General features: G+C 41.3%; 1 protein-coding gene and 1 non-coding gene across 2 annotated transcripts; both read left to right on the top strand.

The window, feature by feature from the left end:
• The first annotated feature begins 4546 nt into the window (after positions 1-4546).
• HSPA9 (heat shock protein family A (Hsp70) member 9) lies at positions 4547-22275 on the top strand. Its single transcript, XM_029216736.1, has 17 exons — positions 4547-4722; positions 6016-6074; positions 6309-6396; positions 7222-7403; positions 8373-8497; positions 9034-9107; positions 9469-9575; positions 10056-10218; positions 11373-11465; positions 14871-15080; positions 16194-16421; positions 17310-17414; positions 18194-18311; positions 18739-18833; positions 19092-19184; positions 19369-19509; positions 19826-22275. The coding sequence occupies exons 1-17, from the start codon at positions 4642-4644 to the stop codon at positions 19901-19903; spliced, it is 2040 nt and encodes a 679-aa protein (XP_029072569.1). The 5' UTR covers positions 4547-4641; the 3' UTR covers positions 19904-22275.
• Positions 15475-15545, top strand: LOC114893503. The gene has a single exon (XR_003792922.1). It is a non-coding gene; the product is annotated as a small nucleolar RNA SNORD63 (small nucleolar RNA).
• Positions 22276-23188: the final 913 nt, after the last annotated feature.

Raw genomic sequence — 23188 nt, 5'->3', positions numbered from 1 at the left:
TAGTCTGAAATCATGTGGGTGATTTCTAAAAAGCATACCAAGTAAAAATGGAGGCTGTAGAACAGAAGCTAACACTGTCTGTGTGACCTTGGGCAACTCACTGATTCTCTCAGTTCCTCATCTATTAAATAAAAGGTTAGATTTTAAGTGATATCTAAAGACCTTTCTGTGTTTCTGGAACCCAAGTTCAGGCTCAAGTCCTAGTTCAGGGTTGCTTCCGCTATAACATTCTGATCAAGAATAAATTAAAATTCTGGCCCTTTAAATGAAAGCATTCAGAAAACACTCCTGCATCCTTAAGAATTAATTATTAAATGGGTCTTCATAAAGAGCAAATCTCTGCTTTTGTCAGTCCTACGCCCTCCCCAAATAGGTACCTCACACACAGCTCTTTGGACCTATCCAATAGCCGACTGTTTTCCAAACCTGAATGAAAATCCGAGTGAGGTTAACTGACTGATTTTTACCCTGTGCAATGAGACTGCATTATCACTGGAATGTAAATATCCAACCTAAACAAACGGACATCTTATTTTGATTTATTGCTACCTTACTTTTCTTTCAGGGTCATCCTCTATTTCTCTTTTCTCCTATCAGAAGGAAGGCAGGTTGGTGGGTTACCAGGCATTCCATATAAAATGAAACCTGCTAATTGTCACCAACCCCGGGTACAGAGACATCACCTGACATAATACTTCCTACACTTCACTGGGGCAAGCTCTGTTGAATCAGACTTGAGTGAAGTGACACCGTGTAATGTACTCCAATATAGTATAGCTAATGCCCAAATGGAAAAGTGGGAACTGTCTCCTGAAATCTGCTGCAGGTACATAAAAAATTCCAAGGAGAATAAAAATGACAAATCCCTGCAGTATGCCACATTTTATTTCATGAAGATGGAAAGTACCACAGCATGATATTCATCTCTGGGAAAACTGAATAAAACGTCATCAGAGTCACCAGTTTAAAGAGATTGCTTTAAAAATATAAGCTTGATCTTATGTGTTCTATTACAGATTGAACTTTCTTTATAGATGTCTTGGAACCTAAACTACATAAAAATTCTTTTATAACTTTAATTCAATTGCCTAAAATAGCTGCTGTTAATAATGGATTAGGCCAGTGTTACAAAACTCATCTTCTGTATATGTGGAGATAAAAGATCAGACCCAGTTTTGTTATGAGGCAGCAGAGCCTAGTGGTTAGCAGTATAGGTTCTGGAGTCCGACAGTCTGGCTTCAAATCTGGCTTTACCATTCAATTGCCCTGTGACCTATATAACATACTTGACCACTTTAAGCATCAGTTTCCACATCTGCAAAATGGGAATACCAATAGTATTATTCCCTTGAAACCATTGTTTTGATCATTCCATTAAATAATGTTAGAAAGCATTTAGGACAGTGGGGCACTTAAGTAAACACTTAACAACTATTAGTGATTACTATCTAATGACATTTCCTATTAATGACTGGGAGTTAAATACTTAAAAATTGAAACTGGTTTCCTCTCTCAAAATATGCTAAAATAAAAATTACACGGCAGTGAGAGGCCTGGGTACCACACAAAAAAAAAAATCATGCCAGTTAGAATATAATTTAAAATATAGTATGCACAGGTATTGGACAGCCACCTGTTCTGTCTGGTAAACATTTACCCACATGCAAATTATGTACCAGCTCCTTTCACTTTCCAGTATGACACTGAAATGACAACAGAGAAATGAAATACAGTGCTGTGTTGTATGATGAATAATTGCATCACCCGGCCGTGGATCTAACCGTCCACTCTTATTCATTTGCAGCCAGCTCTTTTTAGACTCATGCTTATTTCTTCAAGCCATCGGGCTGTAGGCTATATTAATTTGCAGAACAACCCCAAAACCTGTCCTTCACACTGGCAAATACAATACATGCAGCCCCATTCTCAGACTCCTGCTTTGAATAGTATCTAAAGCTACAACATCCCCCTTGTGGTCATGTTGAGTATTTGCCAGGCTCTTGGGGAAAACACCAGGAACCTCAGTGATATGCATACCCCCAGAATCATCATCTCTGACAACCTTTAGCTAACACCATTTGATTCCAGGATTCTTTTGATTAACACTGTGCGGTTTTTAAGTATATGCAACAAGAAGGAAAAAAAGCAAATTCTTAAGAGAACCAGTAGAGAAAAGAGGGAAGTGAGGAGAATGCAGTTATTCCAATTACTCCACTTGCCCTCCTCCCTCTTTATCATATGCAAGGTAGGGATGTGAAGTTTTCAATTTCTATTTTGCTTCCATGTTTAATATTATTTATTTGTCACTCCTCTCTATGTTTCTATGTTATTTTTCTAAAAATAATTTTTATTGGAGTATAGTTGATTTACAATGTTGTGTTTAGTTTCTGGTGTACAGCAAAGTGAATCAGTTATACATATACGTATATCCACTCTTTTTTAGGTTCTTTTCCCATATAGGTCATTACAGAGTATTGAGTAGAGTTCCCTGTGCTATACAGTAAGTCCTTATTAGTTACCTATTTTATATATAGTAGTGTGTATATCTCAATCCCAATCTCTCAATTTATCCCTCCCCCCTCCATGTTCTTTAGCATCAGTATATTGTTTTAGCATACAAATCTCTTTAAAATAGGGGCCATTAGACTGTAACTTGGATGACCTCAGGAAAGTCTACCTCTGAGGGAATTAAGAAAACAAGAGAAATGAAAGTATGAAGTAGACAAGTAAAGATAATATAATGATAACTAACAAATAAAAGGGTGAGGGTATTTTTTTTTTAGGATCTGTATAATCTATAAGCAATATTATGTTTGACTTTTAATTTTCTTACTCCCACTTCCCTCCCCCTCACAATGTGAACTCAGCTATCTTCTTTCCCTCCTAAACTTCCCCCCAAATTTCCTTCATAATTCCTCACACAGTGGTGGTCACTAACCAGTGGAGCATCTTTCTCTTTTGAAATTGGACTTTGAGACTTTAAGGACAAATTACTTCATTTCTAAAATCAAGGCATTCCAGGACATATTTGTTGAATCAATGAATTAATTCTTTTTCTTACAAATCTGAAAGTGGTCACAGCAGAGACATCAGTGGCATCTTGTTACAGAACCCACGCCATCTGTCCCAAGCAACAAGGTTTTGAGATGGACCTGAGGAGCTGTTACTGAACACAAGTTCATGTGCCTGACTTACAGTGAGGCCAAACAAAGCAAAACATCAGAGTTTCGAGCAGAGAAAGGTTTATTGCAGGGCCAAACAGGGAGAATGGGTGGCTTATGCTCTAAAAAAAATCCCCTAACTCCCTGATGGTTTTGGGGGAAGATTTTATATGCAAAATTTGGGGGTGAGAGGTGCAGGGCGTGTGACTTTCTTCTGACTGGTTGGTGGTGAGGTAACAGGGCAGCACTCCAGGAATCTTGCCCTCAGCCTGAAGTTACCATCCTCCATTTGGGCAGGGGATAGTTTCCACAGAACTCACAGATAATATTATGTATAGTCCTTGACTGCAAACCAGGACCGTGAGCCAGGGCTGCACTATTGCTTCCTGACTGCGCCTCCCTTGTTTCCCTTCCCACATTAGCAACTACTTGAATCTGGCTTTTGGAACTAAGGGACAAAGAGGCTGAATGAAGCCTACTTCCTACAAACAATAAATGGGGGACACAGAAAGGCTTTTGTGCCCAAGTGGGCCCACAGGGTCCTGCTCTGATTCAGAGCAAACTTGGGCAGGTAAGATCCTGAGCTCAGGTATTTTTTCTCGGGATGGTCTGCAAGATAATTAGCCTAAGGCAACCCAATGCTCTGTCTGAATGAAGGGCTGCTTTAGTAGTTCAAAACCCAAGGTCTCTGTGGTAAAACTCTGAAAGGATTTGTCGAAAGTCTGCATTTGTAGGTTTATTTCAAGTTACTGCAATAGCAACAAGCGGTCAGAAGACAAAGAAATGACGAGGCTGAACTACCAAGATTTTGAACCCCAGGCGCACACTGAACAAAGGCGCAGTACAAAATGGCGCCCTCCGCGAGGAGGAAACGTCAACTCGCGTAGAGCGTGTACCCGCCCGGGGCTCTCCCAGGGCAACACTGGGACCAAACTCACGTGAGCTGGAGCGTCCTATGACAGCTCTAGTTAGACTCCTCCCCGGTCTCCGCCACTCCCTGCGCACATGCGCTCCAGGCCCTCAGTAGGATCCCAGTTGCGCAGGCGCAACAGGCCCCTCCTCTCAGGCAACTGACGCAAGGAGACTGTTCGCAATTTATCCCGTGTGACCTTGAGTCTTTTCTGCCTCCGAGGACCGGGGTTGTCCACGGTTCTGCCTTATGCCGCTTTTAGCCTCCTGCTCTGTCACGGAGCCCAGACCTGCCGCTGCTGGCACGGCAGGACACGCTTTAACCTGCCATCATGCCCCGAAGCGTATTAGCCATAGGCCCTGACTCCGGAAGCAGCGTTCAGGCATTTTCTTATCAGGCAGCGCGGGCGGCGCCTCAGCGGAAGAGCGGGCTTCCAGGCCGCAGCGATCAAACCCCGCCCCCCACCTCACGTAGTTGGAGGTTTCCAGAAGCGCTAGCATCACCGCGCCGCGCAATTCTCGGTGGTCGGAGCGCGTGTTTGCTGTCTCGTATTTCCACCATTTAGCAGCCATGATAAGCGCCAGCCGAACCGCAGCAGCTCGTCTTGTCGGCGCCGCAGCCTCCCGGGGCCCCCCAGCCGCCCGCCACCAGGTAAGGGACTGCTGGGCCTTCCCCGAGGGGCTCACGGCCTTGGGACTCAGTGCGGCAGGCCGCGGCCTTCGGGGTCAGAATCCTCGGGGAGAGACGGAAAATAACGGACGTTCAGTATTCAGTGCTGCCGGTTCAAGGCCTCATTCAGGGTTTTGCGTTCCTGTTTCAGGCCCTGCTGAGTCACACTCCTTGGGAGCCTAGAGTTTTATCTCATCGAGTAGCGGGCAGTGGTCTTGATTAGTCCTTTTGAGACGATTACAGTTTTGGTCTTGAGGTCTTGAGTAGAAGGACGATTGTTCGCTGTGAAATGCAGACTGTGCGAGGACCCCGTTGCTATGATACACCGAAGGAAGGAAGAGCATCTGAGCAGTAAATTAAAAATCAAGCTCTGATTTTCTTGCTTACGAACATTTGACTAGTTAGCTCCCCAGAATTTTGTTCTCCGTTATTTCAGAAAAAATGAGCAAATCAGGAAAAGGCCATGGAATAGTTGTTCATTATCGTGTAAGACTAAAAACATACCTTTTGGGGAAACAGGAATTGTATTTCTTTGCACTCAGGTTGGGTAAAAGAAGACTTGGAAGTAGCCTGAGATGAGATTGTAATAAAGGTCTTTAACACTGATGGGAAGCCACTCCTGACATTTTTTTTTTTTTTTCCCTCGTAAACTGACTTCACAAAATTACCAATTCTAGTTCCCTTAAATCAGCAACTTGTCAAGGTCAGGGGAAATGTCTCTGATTAAGTTAAATCTGTACCTGCAACACGTAACATATGTGGGTCTTAGGTAGACACTGCTCCTGATGATGAAATTGAGTAGTATTTTAATGTATTTTTGCTGCTCCACGGGATATTTGGCACAGTCTGGAAATAATTTTGGTTGTCACAACCTGGGTAGTCATGCTACTACTAGGTTCTAGTTGTAAAGGCCCAAGTTGATGCTAAACATTCTGCAGTGCATAGAACAGCCCAGCTCCCAACAAAGATTTTGTTCAAAATCGATAGTGCCAAGGTTGAGAGACCCTTTGGTAATGTAATTCAAGATAATTTTATATCAATTTATTTCTCTGATTTCATTGGGAAAATTTGTACTTTATTAGGCTTGTTTGTTTCAGTACCATAATGTCTCTTAGATATGAAATATTTTATTTCACTATATTTCATACATGGTAACCACTCAGTGAACAGAATGAAAGTCTCAACCTTTGATGTATTCTTCAGAAGAATAATTAAAACAAGCTCAAGTTTTCATGTGTAGTTCATGGCTGATCCTTTTTTTTGTTTGTTTTTAAGGATGGCTGGAATGGCTTTAGTCATGAAGCTTTTAGAATTGTTTCAAGGCGGGACTATGCGTAAGTATAATTTCGTTTCCTTTAGCATTAAGATAACAAATGTTAAGCCCCAGAGCAGTGGTCTCTAAATTTGTGATTAATTACTTCACTCAGAAAAAAAGACACAGCTAAGTTTATTTATAGAGTATGCATTTTGCCACAGTAACAAATATTGTTTTCTTATGTTTTTCTACAACCATTTTGGAGATAACTGTTAAGATAATTAATCATAGCATTGTTTTAAATGTCTTACAGATCAGAAGCAATCAAGGGAGCAGTTGTTGGTATTGATTTGGGTACTACCAACTCCTGTGTGGCAGTTATGGAAGGTAAACAAGCAAAGGTGAGCATGATTGGAAGCTCTGGATCATGTAGTGGTAACCAGTACACAATTCAGAATTCTGCGTCCTTTGGCTTAGATAAGGGACATTTTCAAAGCTGCTTTTAAATTCTTAAGACTCTTGTGAGGTGAATCTTTGTGCTTAATTGTATGCTGGTAATAAATGAATGGATTTGACTTCCCAGGATTTAAGTGTGTCCTAGTGTAGATGTAAGACTACTAAGTTACCATTAGGACCCATTGGGATGACTTGTGCTGTTGATTACTTCTGTAATTAACGTTCTGCTTTTTTGTAAGTCAGTTAAACAAAGGCTAAAGGTGCAGTAACAGTCTAGAAGCAAGTGGAGCTCCAAATAATGCATAGGCTGCATCCTAAGTAAGGCATGTTTTTTACTTCCTTCTAGAGGAAGTAGAGGCTGTTCCTCCTTTGTTTGTGAAATCTTTATTCCCACCTGGTTCTCCTCAAGAATATTTGGAGCACCTGGATTTTGAAATTCCTTGTTGGCAGTTTTTTTTAATGCCTGAAACTCGTAGGCATCACCAAAAAATCAGAAGTAGGTTTAACTCTCCGTATGGAAGGAAAGATTACGTTGTCCAAACATTGAGTATGAAAGATGTGATTTATATTTATTCCTGTTTCTTGGATGTTCTTAGTTGTAGGCTGTTTGAATCTGCAATAGTAGTTGCTTACTATATCAGCATTCACAGAGCAGAAAAGTATGCCCATTAGTACTGTTCTTTAGTATTTGTTTTGTGTCTTAAATGATTGGTACAAAGACAGTAGTGGTGACTGGAACCTCATTCTCTGTCCTATCTTGGGAGTTTTAGGTGCTAGAGAATGTTGAAGGTGCCAGAACCACCCCTTCAGTTGTAGCCTTTACAGCAGATGGTGAGCGACTTGTTGGCATGCCGGCCAAGCGACAGGCTGTCACCAACCCAAACAACACGTTCTATGCTACCAAGCGTCTCATTGGCCGGCGATATGACGACCCAGAAGTTCAAAAAGACATGTGAGTAATAGCAAAAATGTATTTATATGCAAAGGCTAAATAGATGAATCTTACCAGCAGGATCTCTTGGGACAGGCCCTGTTCCTACCAAAAGGGTATCTCCTTCAAAAAATTCAATTCTGCCTTCACAGATTAGGTCTTTGCTATGTGTGACATGATACATGAAGATCTGGCTAGTCATTCCTAGACCACATAAATTGGCGGTAAACACATAAGGTAGATAATGGCATAGGCGCCATCTTGATACTGATCAGATGTTTTCAAGGTTCATCCTCATTGTGGCGTGTATCGGTATTTCATTCCTTTTTATGGCCAAATAATATCCCATTGTATGCATACATACTGCATTTTGTTTATCTGTTTGTTAATGGGCATTTGGGTTCTTTCCACCTTTTGGCTATTATGAATAATGCTTTGTGTATAGGGGTGTTTTTTGTTTGTTTGTTTGCGGTACGCGGGCCTCTCACTATTGTGGCCTCTCCCGTTGCGGAGCACAGGCTCCAGACGTGCAGGCTCAGCGGCCATGGCTCACGGGCCCAGCCGCTCCGCAGCATGTGGGATCTTCCCAGACCGGGGCACGAACCCGTGTCCCCTGCATCGGCAAGCGGACTCTCAACCACTGCGCCACCAGGGAAGCCCTGTGTATAGGTTTTTGTGTGGACATGTATTTTCATTTCTCTTGGGTAGACATCTAGTAATGGAATTGCTAGGTCATATATACCTATATATTACCGCTTTCCAAAGCAGCTGCATAAATTTTTGGTGAGAAGAATGTTCATGTTTCAGTTCATCAGGATGTTTTTACATGTTAATGAGTGCTTTCTAAAGGTTTTCATTAAACAAATTCCTGAAGTTCTCATTTGTTGGCCATGGATCTCTTGGGGTGGAAGATGGGCTTTCATGGTGTATGGTAACCTCATGGTAGGTTGGGCTGGCATGTTTCTTAAGTATAATTTTTGTGTCTTTCAGTAAAAATGTTCCTTTTAAAATTGTCCGTGCCTCTAATGGCGATGCCTGGGTTGAAGCTCATGGAAAACTCTATTCCCCAAGTCAGATTGGAGCATTTGTGTTGATGAAGATGAAAGAGACTGCAGGTGAGATAGCTTAGTTCATATCTGGGAAAATTTAGAGAACAGCATGATTCCTCTGAGATCACTGGCTTCCATACCTCAGTGTCCTTTGGATGAGTCTGCAGTGGCTTTTATACAGAATACCTAGGAATGGCAAAACTTTATTACTCTTTCCCTACAAATTGAATTTCTCTTCCAAGTTTTCCTAATGGTGGCTTGCTTGTTTCTTTTTTCCAGAAGGGAAATCAAAAGACTACACATTAAGCTTTTGTATCTGTTAGGTAAAACTTCCCATTTAAGAAACTAGTGGCTCTTTTAAATCTAAAACTAGGTCATTGTAGCTGGTGAGCCTTCACTAACATGTTAAAGGTGAGATCTTGGGTTTTTAAAATTGGAGTGTTTTCCTACAAAGTCTCTTCATCTTAGGTCATATGCTAAAAACTATTGGGTGCTGTTTGTGACCTCAAGAGAGTGACACAGGTTGTTAGGCTACATTAGTAATTGTAGCCTGTTTCATCTGATAGGGTCTTATGAGTGATTTTCATTGATTGCTTTTCCAGAAAATTACTTGGGGCATACAGCAAAAAATGCTGTGATCACCGTCCCAGCGTATTTCAATGACTCTCAGAGACAGGTGAGTTTAATTATCATTTTTAATAATTTATTTTATTTACTTATTTATTTATTTATTTTTGGCTGCATTGGGTCTTGGTTGCTGCACATGGGCTTCCTCTAGTTGCAGCGACCGGGGGCTACGCTTCATTGCAGTGTGTGGGCTTCTCATTGCGGTGGCTTCTCTTGTTGTGGAGCACAGGCTTAGTTGCTCTGCGGCATGTGGGATCTCCCTGGACCAGGGCTCAAACCCCTGTCCCCTGCATTGGCAACAGGATTCTTAACCACTGCTGCCACCAGGGAAGACCCCCAATTAGCATTTTTATTCAGGAAATTAGTGGTACCTGGGACACGGTGGAAAATGCTTTTTTCTTTTTTTATAGGCCACTAAGGATGCTGGCCAGATATCTGGACTAAATGTACTTCGGGTAATTAATGAACCCACAGCGGCTGCTCTGGCCTATGGTCTAGACAAATCAGAAGACAAAATGTAAGTTTGTGCAGTGAATTCCACCTAGATTTGTGAGACTTAAGTGCATGGAACCTTGAAACTTACCCTAAATCATCATCTTGATTTCATGGTGATTGAGCCTTATACTTAGACTGGAAATGTACTGCCTTGACCTTTTCCCAAGGCTTTTATGGTCTGTGTTTTTCATTCATTTCAAGATTGTCCCTTGATTACTTTTTCTTTTTAAAGTACTGGCTGTGGTCATTTTTTCCCCTTGGTATGCCTGTTGGCAAGTATTCATCCAAAAGAGTGGTTTTTGCTTTTTAACATTTCAATTTTAACTGTATGTATGTTTTACATGTTGCTATTAGGGCCACCTGTTAAGACATACGTCACTTATGCAGTCATCAACTTTCATAATTATACCTGGAGGGGAAATAGCCAAATTTATGTTGGTTTGGTTACTGAAATCCATACGCTGTGATGAGTTTTGTTCCTGACAGCCTTTTTCCTTTCTAGCATTGCCGTATATGATTTAGGTGGTGGAACTTTTGATATTTCCATACTGGAAATCCAGAAAGGAGTATTTGAGGTGAAATCCACCAATGGAGACACTTTTTTAGGTGGTGAAGACTTTGACCAGGCCTTGCTGCGTCACATTGTGAAGGAGTTCAAAAGAGAGGTTAGTTACCGGTGTGGTTAATATGTACACATTGGAATACTGAGAATTTCTTTGTTTGGACTGCTATTTGCTTTGTTTCACGTTTTTTTTTTTCCCTTAAGAGAGTGTTGAATAGGCCACCGAAATTGCATTTTAGTTCCATGGGTGCTCTGAACTATTCTGGTTATTGTAGCTTTAAATTGGAAACAAACAACAATTAAAAGGCTATAATGGGCTTCCCTGGTGGCACAGTGGTTGAGAGTCCGCCTGCCGATGCGGGGGACATGGGTTCGTGCCCTGGTCCGGGAGGATCCCACATGCCGCGGAGCAGCTGGGCCCGTGAGCCGTGGCCACTGAGCCTGCGCGTCTGGAGCCTGTGCTCCGCAGCGGGAGAGGCCACAACAGTGAGAGGCCTGCATACCGCAAAAAAAAAAAAAGGCTATAGCACCTGGTGTACAATAGTACTATGGCATTTTATGTAAGGGACTTTGAATATCTTTGGATTTGGGGTATCCGCATTTGACAGGGGTTGCTGGAACCAGTTCCTCACAGATACCAAGGGATGACTGTGTAGGTTTCCCTCACTATCTGAAAATTGAGCCTGCGAAACTTTTGATAAGCTGAAATGTCGTGAAGCTACACATTTTGCTAACGGATGCACAACATAAATGGTTGTATGCTCACAGACAGTTCAAAGCTATGGTGGTGGTTTGGTGCTCAAATAAGTGTAGTTACTGGGGAAGTACAGTAACTACACTGCCTCTGGAATAGCTCGCTGCAAAGCAAACGCTGAACATTATTTGTCTTTTTTGCCTTTTTTGTAAAAGTGAAAATCCTTTTTAGATTTCATTTGGTTAGCAAAAACAGGTATTAAAGTAGATCTTATATAAAAGGGAAGTGTAAAGCAAACTTTGGAAAAGGAATTATGGGAACTCCTTTTTTGAGCTAGAATTCTACAGCTGGAAAGAACTGAGAACAGTTCATCCTCTAACTCCAGACACATATTTCTTTTTCAAAGTAGGTCTTCTTTTTTCCTATAGATTTTTAAAGGCAATAAGTAATTTCTGCTTGTTTATAAAGGTATGGCTCTATTTTGTTTTGTTACACCTTACCACTGCAATTTAAGTAGCATTTATTTTCTTAACATTAATATATTGTGTGTCTTCACTTTGTAGACAGGGGTTGATTTGACCAAAGACAACATGGCGCTTCAAAGGGTTCGGGAAGCCGCTGAGAAGGCCAAGTGTGAACTCTCTTCATCTGTGCAGGTGAGACGTGGACAAATTCCACCAGTCTTGATGGATCTTTTCAGCCTGAGTTTACTCGAATAGCATATTCTAATTGGCATAATGCCAGTCAGATTTCTTTTAACAGCTTTCTGGTTGGTGATAAAAAGCCTTTCCATTAGCAAAGGAGCATTATGTTTTTTATAGGTGAGCTGAAGCACCCAAATCAGAGGTTATGATTTGCTTTCCTGCTGCCACCTGAGAACCTGGAATTAGATCTCCTGCCATCTTGCTATATCCCTGACATGGACCTAACATACTGTTATTCTGTTCTTAGTGGTTAAGGCAAAGGGAGGCTTCATCTTTCAGAACTGGAGCAACTTTAGCACTCTGGGAAGGGAAGAGGTATTTATAGCATCTGTCATTGTGTTGGTAAAGTGGGTGACCTTCAGTCACATCTGGATTTTTTTTTTTCTTTTTTTTTTTTCTTTTTAATAGCAGCTATAAGGAGTGACAAAGCTGTACAGGGTCATCCATGAAGTTGATGGTATTCCCTTGTCCTGCTGTCAGAATTTGCAGCACGATGGTTGGGGTCGAAATATGTGGCACTACCAGAGGATAGCTTATAATTCTTCCCAGGGGTTGTCACTTTATGAAACGGGACGTTGGTTAGTTTTACTGTGGCTCTATCCTATTAATAGGTATTTGGATTGTTTTCCACCATTTTGCTATTATAGCAAGGTGTATTGACCACCCTTGTACATTAATGTTTGTGCATGTGTGATTGTAAGTCTGTAGGTTAAATTTACAGAAGCATTTATTACCCTTGAGTTTATAATGTGGTTTGGGGAGGTGGACACTAATGAGAACACTTTTTTTTTTTTGCTGTATGCGGGCCTCTCAATGTTGTGGCCTCTCCCGTTGCGGAGCACAGGCTCCGGAAGCGCAGGCCCAGTGGCCATGGCTCACGGGCCCAGCCGCTCCACGGCATGTGGGATCTTCCCGGACCGGGGCACAAACCCGTGTCCCGTGCTTCGGCAGGCGGTCTCTCAACCACTGCGCCACCCGGGAAGCCCGAGAACATTATATTAGTAAATGTCAGAAGTAATGTAGAGGATAAGAGTTACTCTGGGGCTTCCCTGGTGGCACAGTGGTTAAGAATCTGCCTGCCAATGCAGGGGACGCGAGTTTGAGCCCCGGTCCAGGAAGATCCCACATGCCGCAGAGCAACTAAGCTCGTGCACCACAACTACTGAGTCTGCGCTCTAGAGCCCGCGTGCTACAGCTACTGAAGGCCACGCACCTAGAGCCTGTGCTCCGCAACAAGAGAAGCCACCGCAATGAGAAGCCCGCGCACAGCAACGAAGACCCAACGCAGCCAAAAAAATAAATAAATTAAAAAAAAGTCACTCTGCAAGCAGACTGGTGGAGATGAAGTCCTTATTTCATTACTTATTAGCTGTGTGACCTTGAATGAATTACTTAACATTTCTGTTTTCTTGTCTATAAAATGAGGATAATTAGTGCTCCATTCCCCCTTAGAGTTGAGAGGATTAGTAAATTAATACATATAACATGCTTAGGACAATGTGTAGTAAATAGTAAGTGGTATTCTAAATGTATGTATGTATTTTGTTTTTTTAAAAAGGCAAAGTTAGATTTATAATAAAGGAACTTGACAGGTGTTTGACATAATTAGGAGAGCTTCTGTAAGGTGAGTTAATCAGGAAGAGATAAAGGGTCAGGCAAGTATGAGGTTCTCGGGTAAAGACCTGAGTAAGGGTCAGTGTGGCTGAAGTACGGACTAGACTGGCAGGAGGAGCATAGAAGATAAGGCTAGAGGCTTTATAGATTGGGGATTTGGTATCTTTCCTGAGATAATGACAACAGACTACTGAAAATTTTTAAGGTGGGCCAGTAACATGGTCAGATTTGGTGAAAGCACTCTGAGGTGGAGTGCTCTTTGTGGCAGCCTGAGTGGGTGTGGGAAAATGTTGGGAGGCTATTGCAGCACACCAGGTGGTGAGAGAGGAAGGACTTGGACCAGAGTGTGGTAGTGAGAGATACATGGTTGGAATTGAGAGAGAAGAGGGACAGAACTTCATGGTGGAACTGGCTTTTGAGGGTGGAGAACCCTGGAGTTTTTCACCTGGTCATTATAGCATATAGAACTGCACTAATACAGTAACTACATGTGGCTATTTAAAATTAAATACAATTTTTAAGAATTCCATTTCTCAGTTCCACTAGCTGTATTTCAAGTATTCAGCCACACGTGACTAGTGGCTGCTGGATCGAAAAGCAGAGATAGAGGACATTCCCATTGCCACAGAAAGTTCTGTTGGATTGCATTACTATAGATAATTTTATTTACTGATGCGGTTTGTTAACATTTTGCAAAGAAAGAGAAAATTGTTATTGGTGTTCTTGAAACTATATCCAATATCATTTACAAAAGATGTGTTGATTCTCCCTATAAAGCATTTATCTGTCCAGGGTACTCTACCTGAAGAAAGCTGGTTAAGGATTTGCTCCCTTCAGTCTTTATTCCCTGTTGGCCTTGCTTTGTGAAGTTGGAGGGGCAGCATACACAAACTCTTTTCCTGGGGGTTCACCCCGAGACATCTGTTTCTGCATGTTTAGTAATGAGTTTTGTTAGTCTAAATAGTCTTAATCCATGCCTTATCAGGATTTTAGGCTTATTAAATACTGTATGTTACATGGTGTGACCGTAGCAGTGTTAGCTACTTTCTGGGGATGTGATAGCAGTAGTCAGTCCTTGTACTTCTCTTTAGCATTTTTGTTGTAGCTTTCTTAACCATCTTCCTGAAACTTGAAAAGCCCTGGTTTGGTGGCAGATTATTTGGTTCAGAGCATACCTTTCACATTTTTCTTAATGTGCAAGGGAATTTTTTAAAACTTGGTAAAAGAACACAGTAGTGTGATTCTTTTTATATATATATTTTTTTTTATTTTGGTGGTGGTACGCGGGCCTCTCACTGCCGTGGCCTCTCCCGTTGCGGAGCACAGGCTCCAGACGCGCAGGCTCAGCGGCCATGGCTCACGGGCCCAGCCGCTCCGCAGCATGTGGGATCTTCCCAGACCAGGGCACGAACCCGTGTCCCCTGCATCGGCAGGCGGACTCTCAACCACTGCGCCACCAGGGAAGCCCCTTAATATATTTTTAATAGCAGGACAGACTGTTCTTCACCTGAATGGGGATTTTTCCTGCTTCTCTATTCCTTTCTTCATTGTTAATAACAGATTTATAGTGTTTACTTCTGGGAAGATAAGAGGTTGAATCTTAAAGAGTCACTGTCTTTGGTGGCCGTTCATTTAAAGTGTCTGACCCTCACTGTGGCTTTCAGAGTCTTCCTTTCCTAGGGTATAGTCTTTAATTGAAGTAATAAAGAGACTTCACTACTGGTCTCCCTGCTTCCTTTGCAGACTGACATCAATTTGCCATACCTTACAATGGATGCCTCTGGACCCAAGCATTTGAATATGAAGCTGACCCGGGCTCAGTTTGAGGGGATTGTTACTGATCTAATCAGAAGGACCATAGCTCCATGCCAAAAAGCCATGCAAGATGCAGAAGTCAGCAAAAGTGACATAGGAGAAGTGATTCTGGTTGGTGGCATGACTAGGATGCCCAAGGTAAGGACCCATGGAATTCTTGATATAGAGCGCAGAGAGGGCCAACACATGATTTATTAGGAGATAACATATGGCTTATGTTGTGTAGGGACATGAATATGTGGCCTTTCTACCACGCTGACCTGAAAGGTGGATGAATTTGTGCCCTTGCTAAAGAGTTCTTAAAGGGTATTTTAAAAAAAGGATTAGGAAACGGGGTGGGGGGGATGTCTTTGGGGTAGTAGCAAGGAGGATCCTGAACTTCAGTTTTATAGAATTTTTAGGAATGAAACAAAGTTTGTGGTCAGAGACAGCTTAACATCCTGGTACTAACTAGCCTCTATGGGCAATTTTGGACATGTGTTTTGCAGTATAGTGTTTGGGGTTTCTAAAGGCGTCTCTTCAACAGAGATTTGTGCAATGATGCATTTTATCAACACATCATTCTGAAAAGACAGGTGTGTGGAAAACTAATAACTGAGCACAGAACCTGTTGATGGTGTAATTCTTGCTTTATAGCTTGAACAGAACTATCTTGGGCCTTGATTTTCATAATTTTTCCTTTGGAGTACTTGTGCTTAGGAAAATGATGCATACAATAAATCTGAAGTGAAAAGGAGAGGCTTTGAACCAGGCAGATACTTTTATGTTAACAAATTATCCCAGATGTTACTCAAATAGAACTTTTTCCTAGCATTAGTAAAATAAGCAGGAGGGGAAAACATGCCTCATACTTGCACCAGTATTGAATTACTACTGCTTCTGTTAAGCTGATTTTTAGTTGATATGTAGAAGAGGACTTGGACTATACAAATTAAGTCCCCTTGCCTTGTACCTTGTATTTCTAATTTGATGTATTGCTTGGGAAACCAGATTAAAAAATTTAGGCAAATTGTTCCCAAATTTAAAAGGGCTATGAATGAGATACTCAAGAGTAAAGTATATGTGTAACCAAATAATATACTTAACTCATTAACAAGAACTCAACTACAAAATAATTTGAGTAAACGTTCTTGGATCTGAAGCACCCTGTCCTGAGACCTGGTGGGGTCTCAGGACACACGTGCTACTCTCCCTTTCTCAGGCAATTGCCCTGAGTAGTGAGTGACAAGGTTCTTTTTTCTTGGTGCTCAGGTTCAGCAGACTGTGCAGGATCTCTTTGGCCGAGCCCCAAGTAAAGCTGTCAATCCTGATGAGGCTGTGGCCATTGGAGCTGCCATTCAGGGAGGTGTGTTGGCTGGTGATGTCACAGATGTGCTACTCTTGGATGTCACTCCCCTGTCTCTGGGTATTGAGACTCTGGGAGGTGTCTTCACCAAGCTTATTAACAGGAACACCACTATTCCAACCAAGAAGAGCCAGGTAAAAGCCACCCCACCCTACTTTGTCACAGAGATACTAGGTTCTGTGAGGATGTGATTGTAGCCACTTCTGTGAGCTTTTCCTAGAAAACTTTCCTTTTTGTTTTGTAGTCCATACTAGTTGAATGTGGAGGGGTGGTAAGAATCTTGTCCTTCGTTCTCTTTTGTTCCTAGAAAAGTTCTCTTTCTGTCAGCCAGTGGTGATAATTTTAGGAAAGTCATCAATAGTCTCTCCTTCTCAGAATAATTGCCAGAAGGAGCCTCATCATTTGAGACTGAATTCCTATACTCTTCTGTTCTCAAAGGCAGTAAAAAGAATGGCGTGGCTGAGACTAAGGGAGTTTGCTTGTCTTCCTGGAGAACGATAGGGGTTCTGAGATATCAAGCCAGGATTATTTGGGCAATGGCTTGGTCTTAGATTAAGAATTATTTCCTTTCTCAGATTTGGTGTTTTTCTGAAAGAACTATGGCTGTTGCTATGTTTGAAGTGATGTATTGCCAACACATCATTCTGAAGTGTGTGGTGATTTCCTGTGACTATGAGCATAAAATAAATGTCCTCTCTCTGACCCATTTCTCTGGATGAGCATGTTTCAGCATCTAGCTTTTTATAGCTCCTTCTCTTGAGGCCTTCTGTGCTAATGCTGCATCTTTGTACAATGCATTTGCTTAGCTGAAAACAGTAGCTATTGTATGCCCTTTTGCTGTGCTAATCCTACTCCTGTTCTCTGTAAAGACATAAGCCTTTGTTCTGAACATAGTGTACATTAGGATTCTTCCAGTGTTGGGAGGTGAATTTCTTCCTGGTTTGTTGCACTTTGTAAGGGGGAACAGGCTGGAAAAAAAAAAATCAGGCTGCCAACCCAGCAAGTTTCCTTTTTCTCCCTAGGTGTTTTCTACAGCTGCTGATGGACAGACTCAAGTGGAGATTAAAGTGTGTCAGGGTGAGAGAGAGATGGCTGGAGACAACAAACTTCTTGGACAGTTTACTTTGGTAGGTATTGGGAATCATGAATGTTATGTTCATTTTTTTATGGTGAAGTTACACTATTCTAACCCCTAATGTTACCATAAACTGCTGACAGACGTAGTCTGTGTTACCTTAGCATAGTATTCAAATGAATTCTGCAACTGGAAAACCATCGCTTCAGTTTTTACCTGAAAGCCCTGCTTCTTGTGCCTTAGGAACTAAATAAAGAAGCTTGTAAGAGCCAGGGAAATGTTCATAAACAGTGCTTATTAGAAGAAATTCCTGATTACTATTTTACTACTTTTAAAGACATTTGATATTGTTATTGGCTGCTACTTTGTCATCGTTGTCTTTTTTTTTTGGCCATGCTCTGTGGCATGTGGGATCTTAGTTCCCTGACCAGGGATTGAACCTATGCCCTCTGCAATGGAAGTGCAGAGTCTTAACCACTGGACTGCCAGGGAAGTCCCTTGTTACTGGCTTCTAGTCAGCATTGCTTATTGCTTATTGGGATGAATGATTGAAAAGTTTACTCTTCACGCATTGTGTATCCTTAGGTACATAAAGCCATTGTGGTTACTTGCTATAGCCAGCCTTCACTAGTATGAGTCCTGTTTATTTCAAGCAGCAATGAAATTACCACCCTCACCGACAAACTCATGTTTTTGTACATTTAAGTGAAAGTTTCACTTGTTCCTCCCAGAAACCAAGTAATTTCTTCCCCAGAAGACCGTATAGGTTTTGGAAGTAGAGCACTGGACCCCTTTGTGAGAGGAGCTTACTCTGGTATTTATTTATTCTAGATTGGGATTCCCCCAGCCCCTCGTGGAGTCCCTCAGATTGAAGTTACATTTGACATTGATGCCAATGGGATTGTACATGTTTCTGCCAAAGATAAGGGTACAGGACGCGAGCAGCAGAGTGAGTACTCTTATTTATTAAGACTGTAAGAGTGAGGTGAGGGACTTTTCTCTGTTGGGAACTAGACCCTCTAGATTGGGCATTATCTTTTCCCTTAGCCTCAGGGGAGGATGATGAGTCCTCTTTGCCTTCTTTCTCCTCAGTTATCAGTGTCACATTAACAGGTATGGTGTTTATTCCCCCAAAAAAGGCAAGCACTGAGCCTCTGGATTGCTGAAGTTTTGGTAGGTAGGACGGTTAGTTGTTCTCTGTATATTTTAGACCCTTGGTTTCCCTCTGCTTATTGTAGAACAATAGGATATTCCCCTTCTTCATAATGCACATCAAGACAGCTACTTTGAAGAGGAGGATTCTTTTTCTTAATACAGTAGAGGAAGAAGCATATAGTTTTCTTGGGAAATAATGAGGTGCCTTCTTTTCACTATAGTTGTGATCCAGTCTTCCGGTGGGTTAAGCAAAGATGATATTGAAAATATGGTTAAAAATGCAGAGAAGTATGCTGAGGAAGACCGGCGAAAGAAGGTGATTACTTTGCTCATAACTTCTATGTGAAATGCCTTTCTTATTTATTCTCAGTCTTCCCATATCAGAATTTTCATGTTACAGAATCCAGCTAAAACCTCTTACAGACATCTCAGACCACAGTGATTTCTCCCTCTTAACTGTTCATACTCTGTTAACTGTATGTAGCAGTTTTCATGTTGTCTTCTTAATGAGGACATTCAGCCAACTAGTTGATTGGGAAGTCTTCATTCATACTACATTTTTAATTTCTCTTAGGAACGAGTTGAAGCAGTTAATATGGCTGAAGGAATCATTCATGACACAGAAACCAAGATGGAAGAATTCAAGGACCAATTGCCTGCTGATGAGGTAAACCCTCTTTTAAAATAGCTCAAGAAGTTGGGAGGCATTGTCACCAATGTCAGTGAAGGTCATTTTTCTGTGTGGGTCTTGATAGGAATTTAGTTTTTAAAAAATGTTTCTAAACATTCTGCTGTGTGTTATGGGATAAGAACCAGAAAAAGTGAGGGTCTGGTGTTGTTTTGTTTTTAAGTGCCACAAGCTAAAAGAAGAGATTTCCAAAATGAGGGAGCTCCTCGCTCGAAAAGACAGTGAAACAGGAGAAAACATAAGGCAGGCAGCATCTTCCCTTCAGCAAGCATCATTGAAGCTCTTCGAAATGGCATACAAAAAGGTACAAGGCTGTTTTACTCAATGAATATTTTGCTCCTAACTTGATGTAACTGCTCTTGATTACTGTCACTGATGGCTCCTACATAGCCATTTATGGAACTGGGAGTATTGGAATTGGAAATATCCTTCTTCCTGCCGCCTTGACTACGTTGGGTGGGTGGGTGGGAGGGAGGGAGGGAGGGTGAGGTCAAAGGGAAGAAATCACTAAAACTGGGAGAGTGGAACAGGCAGGATATGGCTTTTTCGTTTTTAGTTCATCAGAGAGCAAACTGTCACCCTTAACATTAAACAAGTGATTCTCAAATGTTTTCTTATAGATGGCATCTGAGCGGGAAGGCTCTGGAAGTTCTGGCACTGGGGAGCAAAAGGAAGATCAAAAGGAAGAGAAACAGTAACAGCAGCAAACTTTGGAGTTGAAAGGACAACATATTATGATGCTTGGGAGTGAAGGGATTTCCTGAGCTGAAATGGGCAAAACTTCAGTCTTCTACTGTGTTTTTGCAGTACTCTATATATAATTTCCTGAATATGTAAATTTAGTGACCATTAGCTAATGATCATTTAACAAGTGATAATTCCCAACAGTACAAAGTTCACAGTATTCTGTCCCTAGCCTGTCATTCTTTTTCAGCTGCATGTAAGATGGGGGGAAAAGATTTAACGTTGTTTTGTGCTGAAGTAGCTGTATTTTCAAAGGGGTGAAGCCATCTCACACACTGAAGACAGGTCTGGAATGAGACCATAGGGGGATGAGATCCTTCTAGTTACCTAAGTACTGCTGTACCAGCCTGTGTGTATATGGAGTTCTTCAACTGAGGCCTTGCAAGGCAAGACAGCTGTGCCATGTTTGGAGATAGGGCAGGGAAGCTAAATCAATGGAAAACTAAGCTAGCTATTCATGTGAGGTCCAGCTTCTAAAACAGAAGTCTCCCAAACTTTCTGAAGGCATACTTTCCTAGCTACCCTTTGGCCTGTGTCAGTGGCACCTGTATCTCTGATGACTGTTCTTTTTGATCCATTCTGGATTTTTAAAAAAATAAATAGGAAAAGCATTTTGATCTCTTGTCTGTGAGGGGTGAGGCCCTGAGATTAAGCTTCAGAAATATGACATGAATCACATTTCCCAACTCCGTGACCTTGATACAGGATTTTCTAACACTGGCATTTGAATTTCTAACATTGAAAACTTGGGAAGGCCGGTATAATAATAAGCATTATCACCAAAGACAAGTCTGGTTCAGAGGAGGCTTTTTTTTTTTTTTCTCTCCCCAGCCCCATCTGAGGTTTGGAATGTTGAAATAGTCTTTAGATCTCTAACATGAAAATCAGGCCTCCTATTTCCAGGCTGCTCTCTGCTCTAAATAAGTCCAACCAGAATTGGCTTACAGTAATGAAGCACGTCTAGTATTAAGTCCTAAGGTGATTTCAGTGGCTCAATAATAACAGGAACCCAGATTCTTTCTATAGTTGCTTTTTCATCCTCAGTGAGTTGCCTTTTCATCCTCAGTGAGTTGCCTTGTCCTAATTTCTCTAATGTAGTTCTAAATATCACATGCTAACAACTTCAGAACCAGGAAGGTGACTGCATCTTAGAACTCACTTTAGTTTTAATAATTATTTCTTAAGTTTATTTCTTAAAAATTGAGATTGTTTATGTGATAATTATGTTTCTGGAAAATTGTTTATTAACACCCTTTTAAAAGCTTCTTGAGGTTTCATATGAGAAATAATAGGCTCAAATTTTCAGCCACACGACCACTTGGTGGGAACCTTGTGGGATGTGCAGTAATTCTTTATGAAGGATTGTTTTGTGGCATGCTGGGGAAGATAATTAGCATCTCTGGTTGGCCCTTGCTCACTAAATGCGTCTAGTGTTTACCAATCATTGTGATAACTAAGCCTCTCAAGCATTTCCAAAGTACCCCAATTCAGAACTACTGGTTTATATTATTCAAGATTTCATCTTTGAGATCAGTGAGAGGAGCCAAGCATGCCCTGAACAAAATGGGTTCTATTAGAGAGGTAGGGAGAAGAGCTGCTTGGGCAGGTACCCACAGATACTGTCTCAAGCTGTGCCATGAGTGGTATATGTAGTAGTAGTTCGGTTACCTTCTAATAAAACTAATAATCAGCACAAGCAGCCTTGAACAAAAATTTATAAATTCAGATACAGTCTTCCTTTTGTGGTGCAAGTGCTTGATAGGTCCCAAAAGGAAAACTTCCTGGGATTATTCCAGTTGTCTTCCCCAACTTAAAACTCCACACTTGGTACACAATAGTACAACACATGTGATCTGACCCCTCAATACCTTTCTTTTCCCCTACCCTCCTACTATACTTTGACCTTGCTTGGACACTCCCCCACAGATTTCTACCTGACTCATCCCTCACTTTTTTCATAAGTCATAAGGGTTTTTTTTTTCTAATTTAGTCATAAGGTTTTGAAATGTCATAAAACATGCTGCCTTCTTCAAGTCCCTGTCATTTCCTATCCTTACCCTACTCTTTCTCCACAGCAGTTATTACCACCTAATTTATCTTTCCCCCCATTGCTATGGTCTGAATTTTTAGGTCCCCCAAATCCCTATGTTGAAATCCTAACTCCTACAGTGATGGTATTAGGAGGTGGGGGCCTTTGGGAGGTGGTAAAGGGGCTCTAGAAATCCCTGATCCCCTTCCACCATATGAGGACACATTTAAGTTTATGACCTGGAAGAGGGCCCTCACCTGACCATGCTGGCACCCCAATCTCAGACTTTCCAGCCTTCAAAACTGCAAGATAAATTTTGTTTATAAGCTACCCAGCCTGTGTTATTTTGTTATGGCAGCTTGAACGGACTAAGACCCACCATTTTAAGTTTCAAGAAGCCAGAAACTTTGGTTCACTGCTATTTTCCAACATTAGAACAATGTTTGGCACTTAAGCACTCAAATCTTCTGTCAAATCAGTCTCTCCCACTGTCCAAAACTCTTGGGTGGTTTGGTTTCTCCATTTGAGAGAGAAAGGCCTTAATTTTTAAGTTTATGTATAAATTATACTCTGTCAAGAGTTCTAGGGGCAACAAACCAAACCCAGAAATTAGAACTTAACTGGTAAAAGATAAGTCTTAATTAGGAAAAGAATTTAAGGAGAAATTAATAGTAATGTTCAGAGGACTAAAAATGTGGCCTGAGGTATTCCTGGGCCAGCAAAGGGGGAATACGAATGACCAGAATAAATGCGCAACCCTCTTTTATACTTAATAGGTGTAAAAGTCCAATTCTGTTGCTGACTCTTGAAAAAATTTACCCAAGTGGAGTTTTTTCTCAACTTTTTATTTCAAACCTGTTCTTAGAAAATTAAAAGAACGGTATAATGAACACACACAAAACACCATTCACCTAGATTGAATTTGCATTTTGCCACATTTGCACTCTTTCACACTTGTGTGTGTTCACTCTATATATATTTTCTGAACATCATGATACTTCAGCCTAAATATTTCAGCACTCTTAACATTCTCCCCGCAAATATTATAATCAGGAAATTTAGCACTGATATACTACTACCATATATATAGTCCATATAAAAATTTCCCTGATTGTCAACTTTTTCATCTAAGGTCAAATCAAAGATTGCACGTGGCATTTAGTTCTATCTCCTTTTCCTAAGAATAGTTCCTTTGCCTTTTTGTCTTTTC

Source organism: Monodon monoceros, unplaced genomic scaffold, assembly GCF_005190385.1.
Source record: "Monodon monoceros isolate NGI ecotype Baffin Bay Population unplaced genomic scaffold, NGI_Narwhal_1 Super_Scaffold_12, whole genome shotgun sequence".
NCBI lineage: Eukaryota > Metazoa > Chordata > Mammalia > Artiodactyla > Monodontidae > Monodon > Monodon monoceros.
Note: the sequence above shows the minus strand (reverse complement) of the source record. Positions and strands in the feature narration are given on the sequence as shown.

Bases quoted from the DNA above. Each gene is read 5' to 3' on its own strand.
- HSPA9 (XM_029216736.1), top strand. From the start codon at position 4,642: ATGATAAGCGCCAGCCGAACCGCAGCAGCTCGTCTTGTCGGCGCCGCA. The intron at 4,723-6,015 runs GTAAGGGACTGC...TTTGTTTTTAAG, and splicing joins CCCCAGCCGCCCGCCACCAG to GATGGCTGGAATGGCTTTAG. The intron at 6,397-7,221 runs GTGAGCATGATT...TGGGAGTTTTAG, and splicing joins TGGAAGGTAAACAAGCAAAG to GTGCTAGAGAATGTTGAAGG.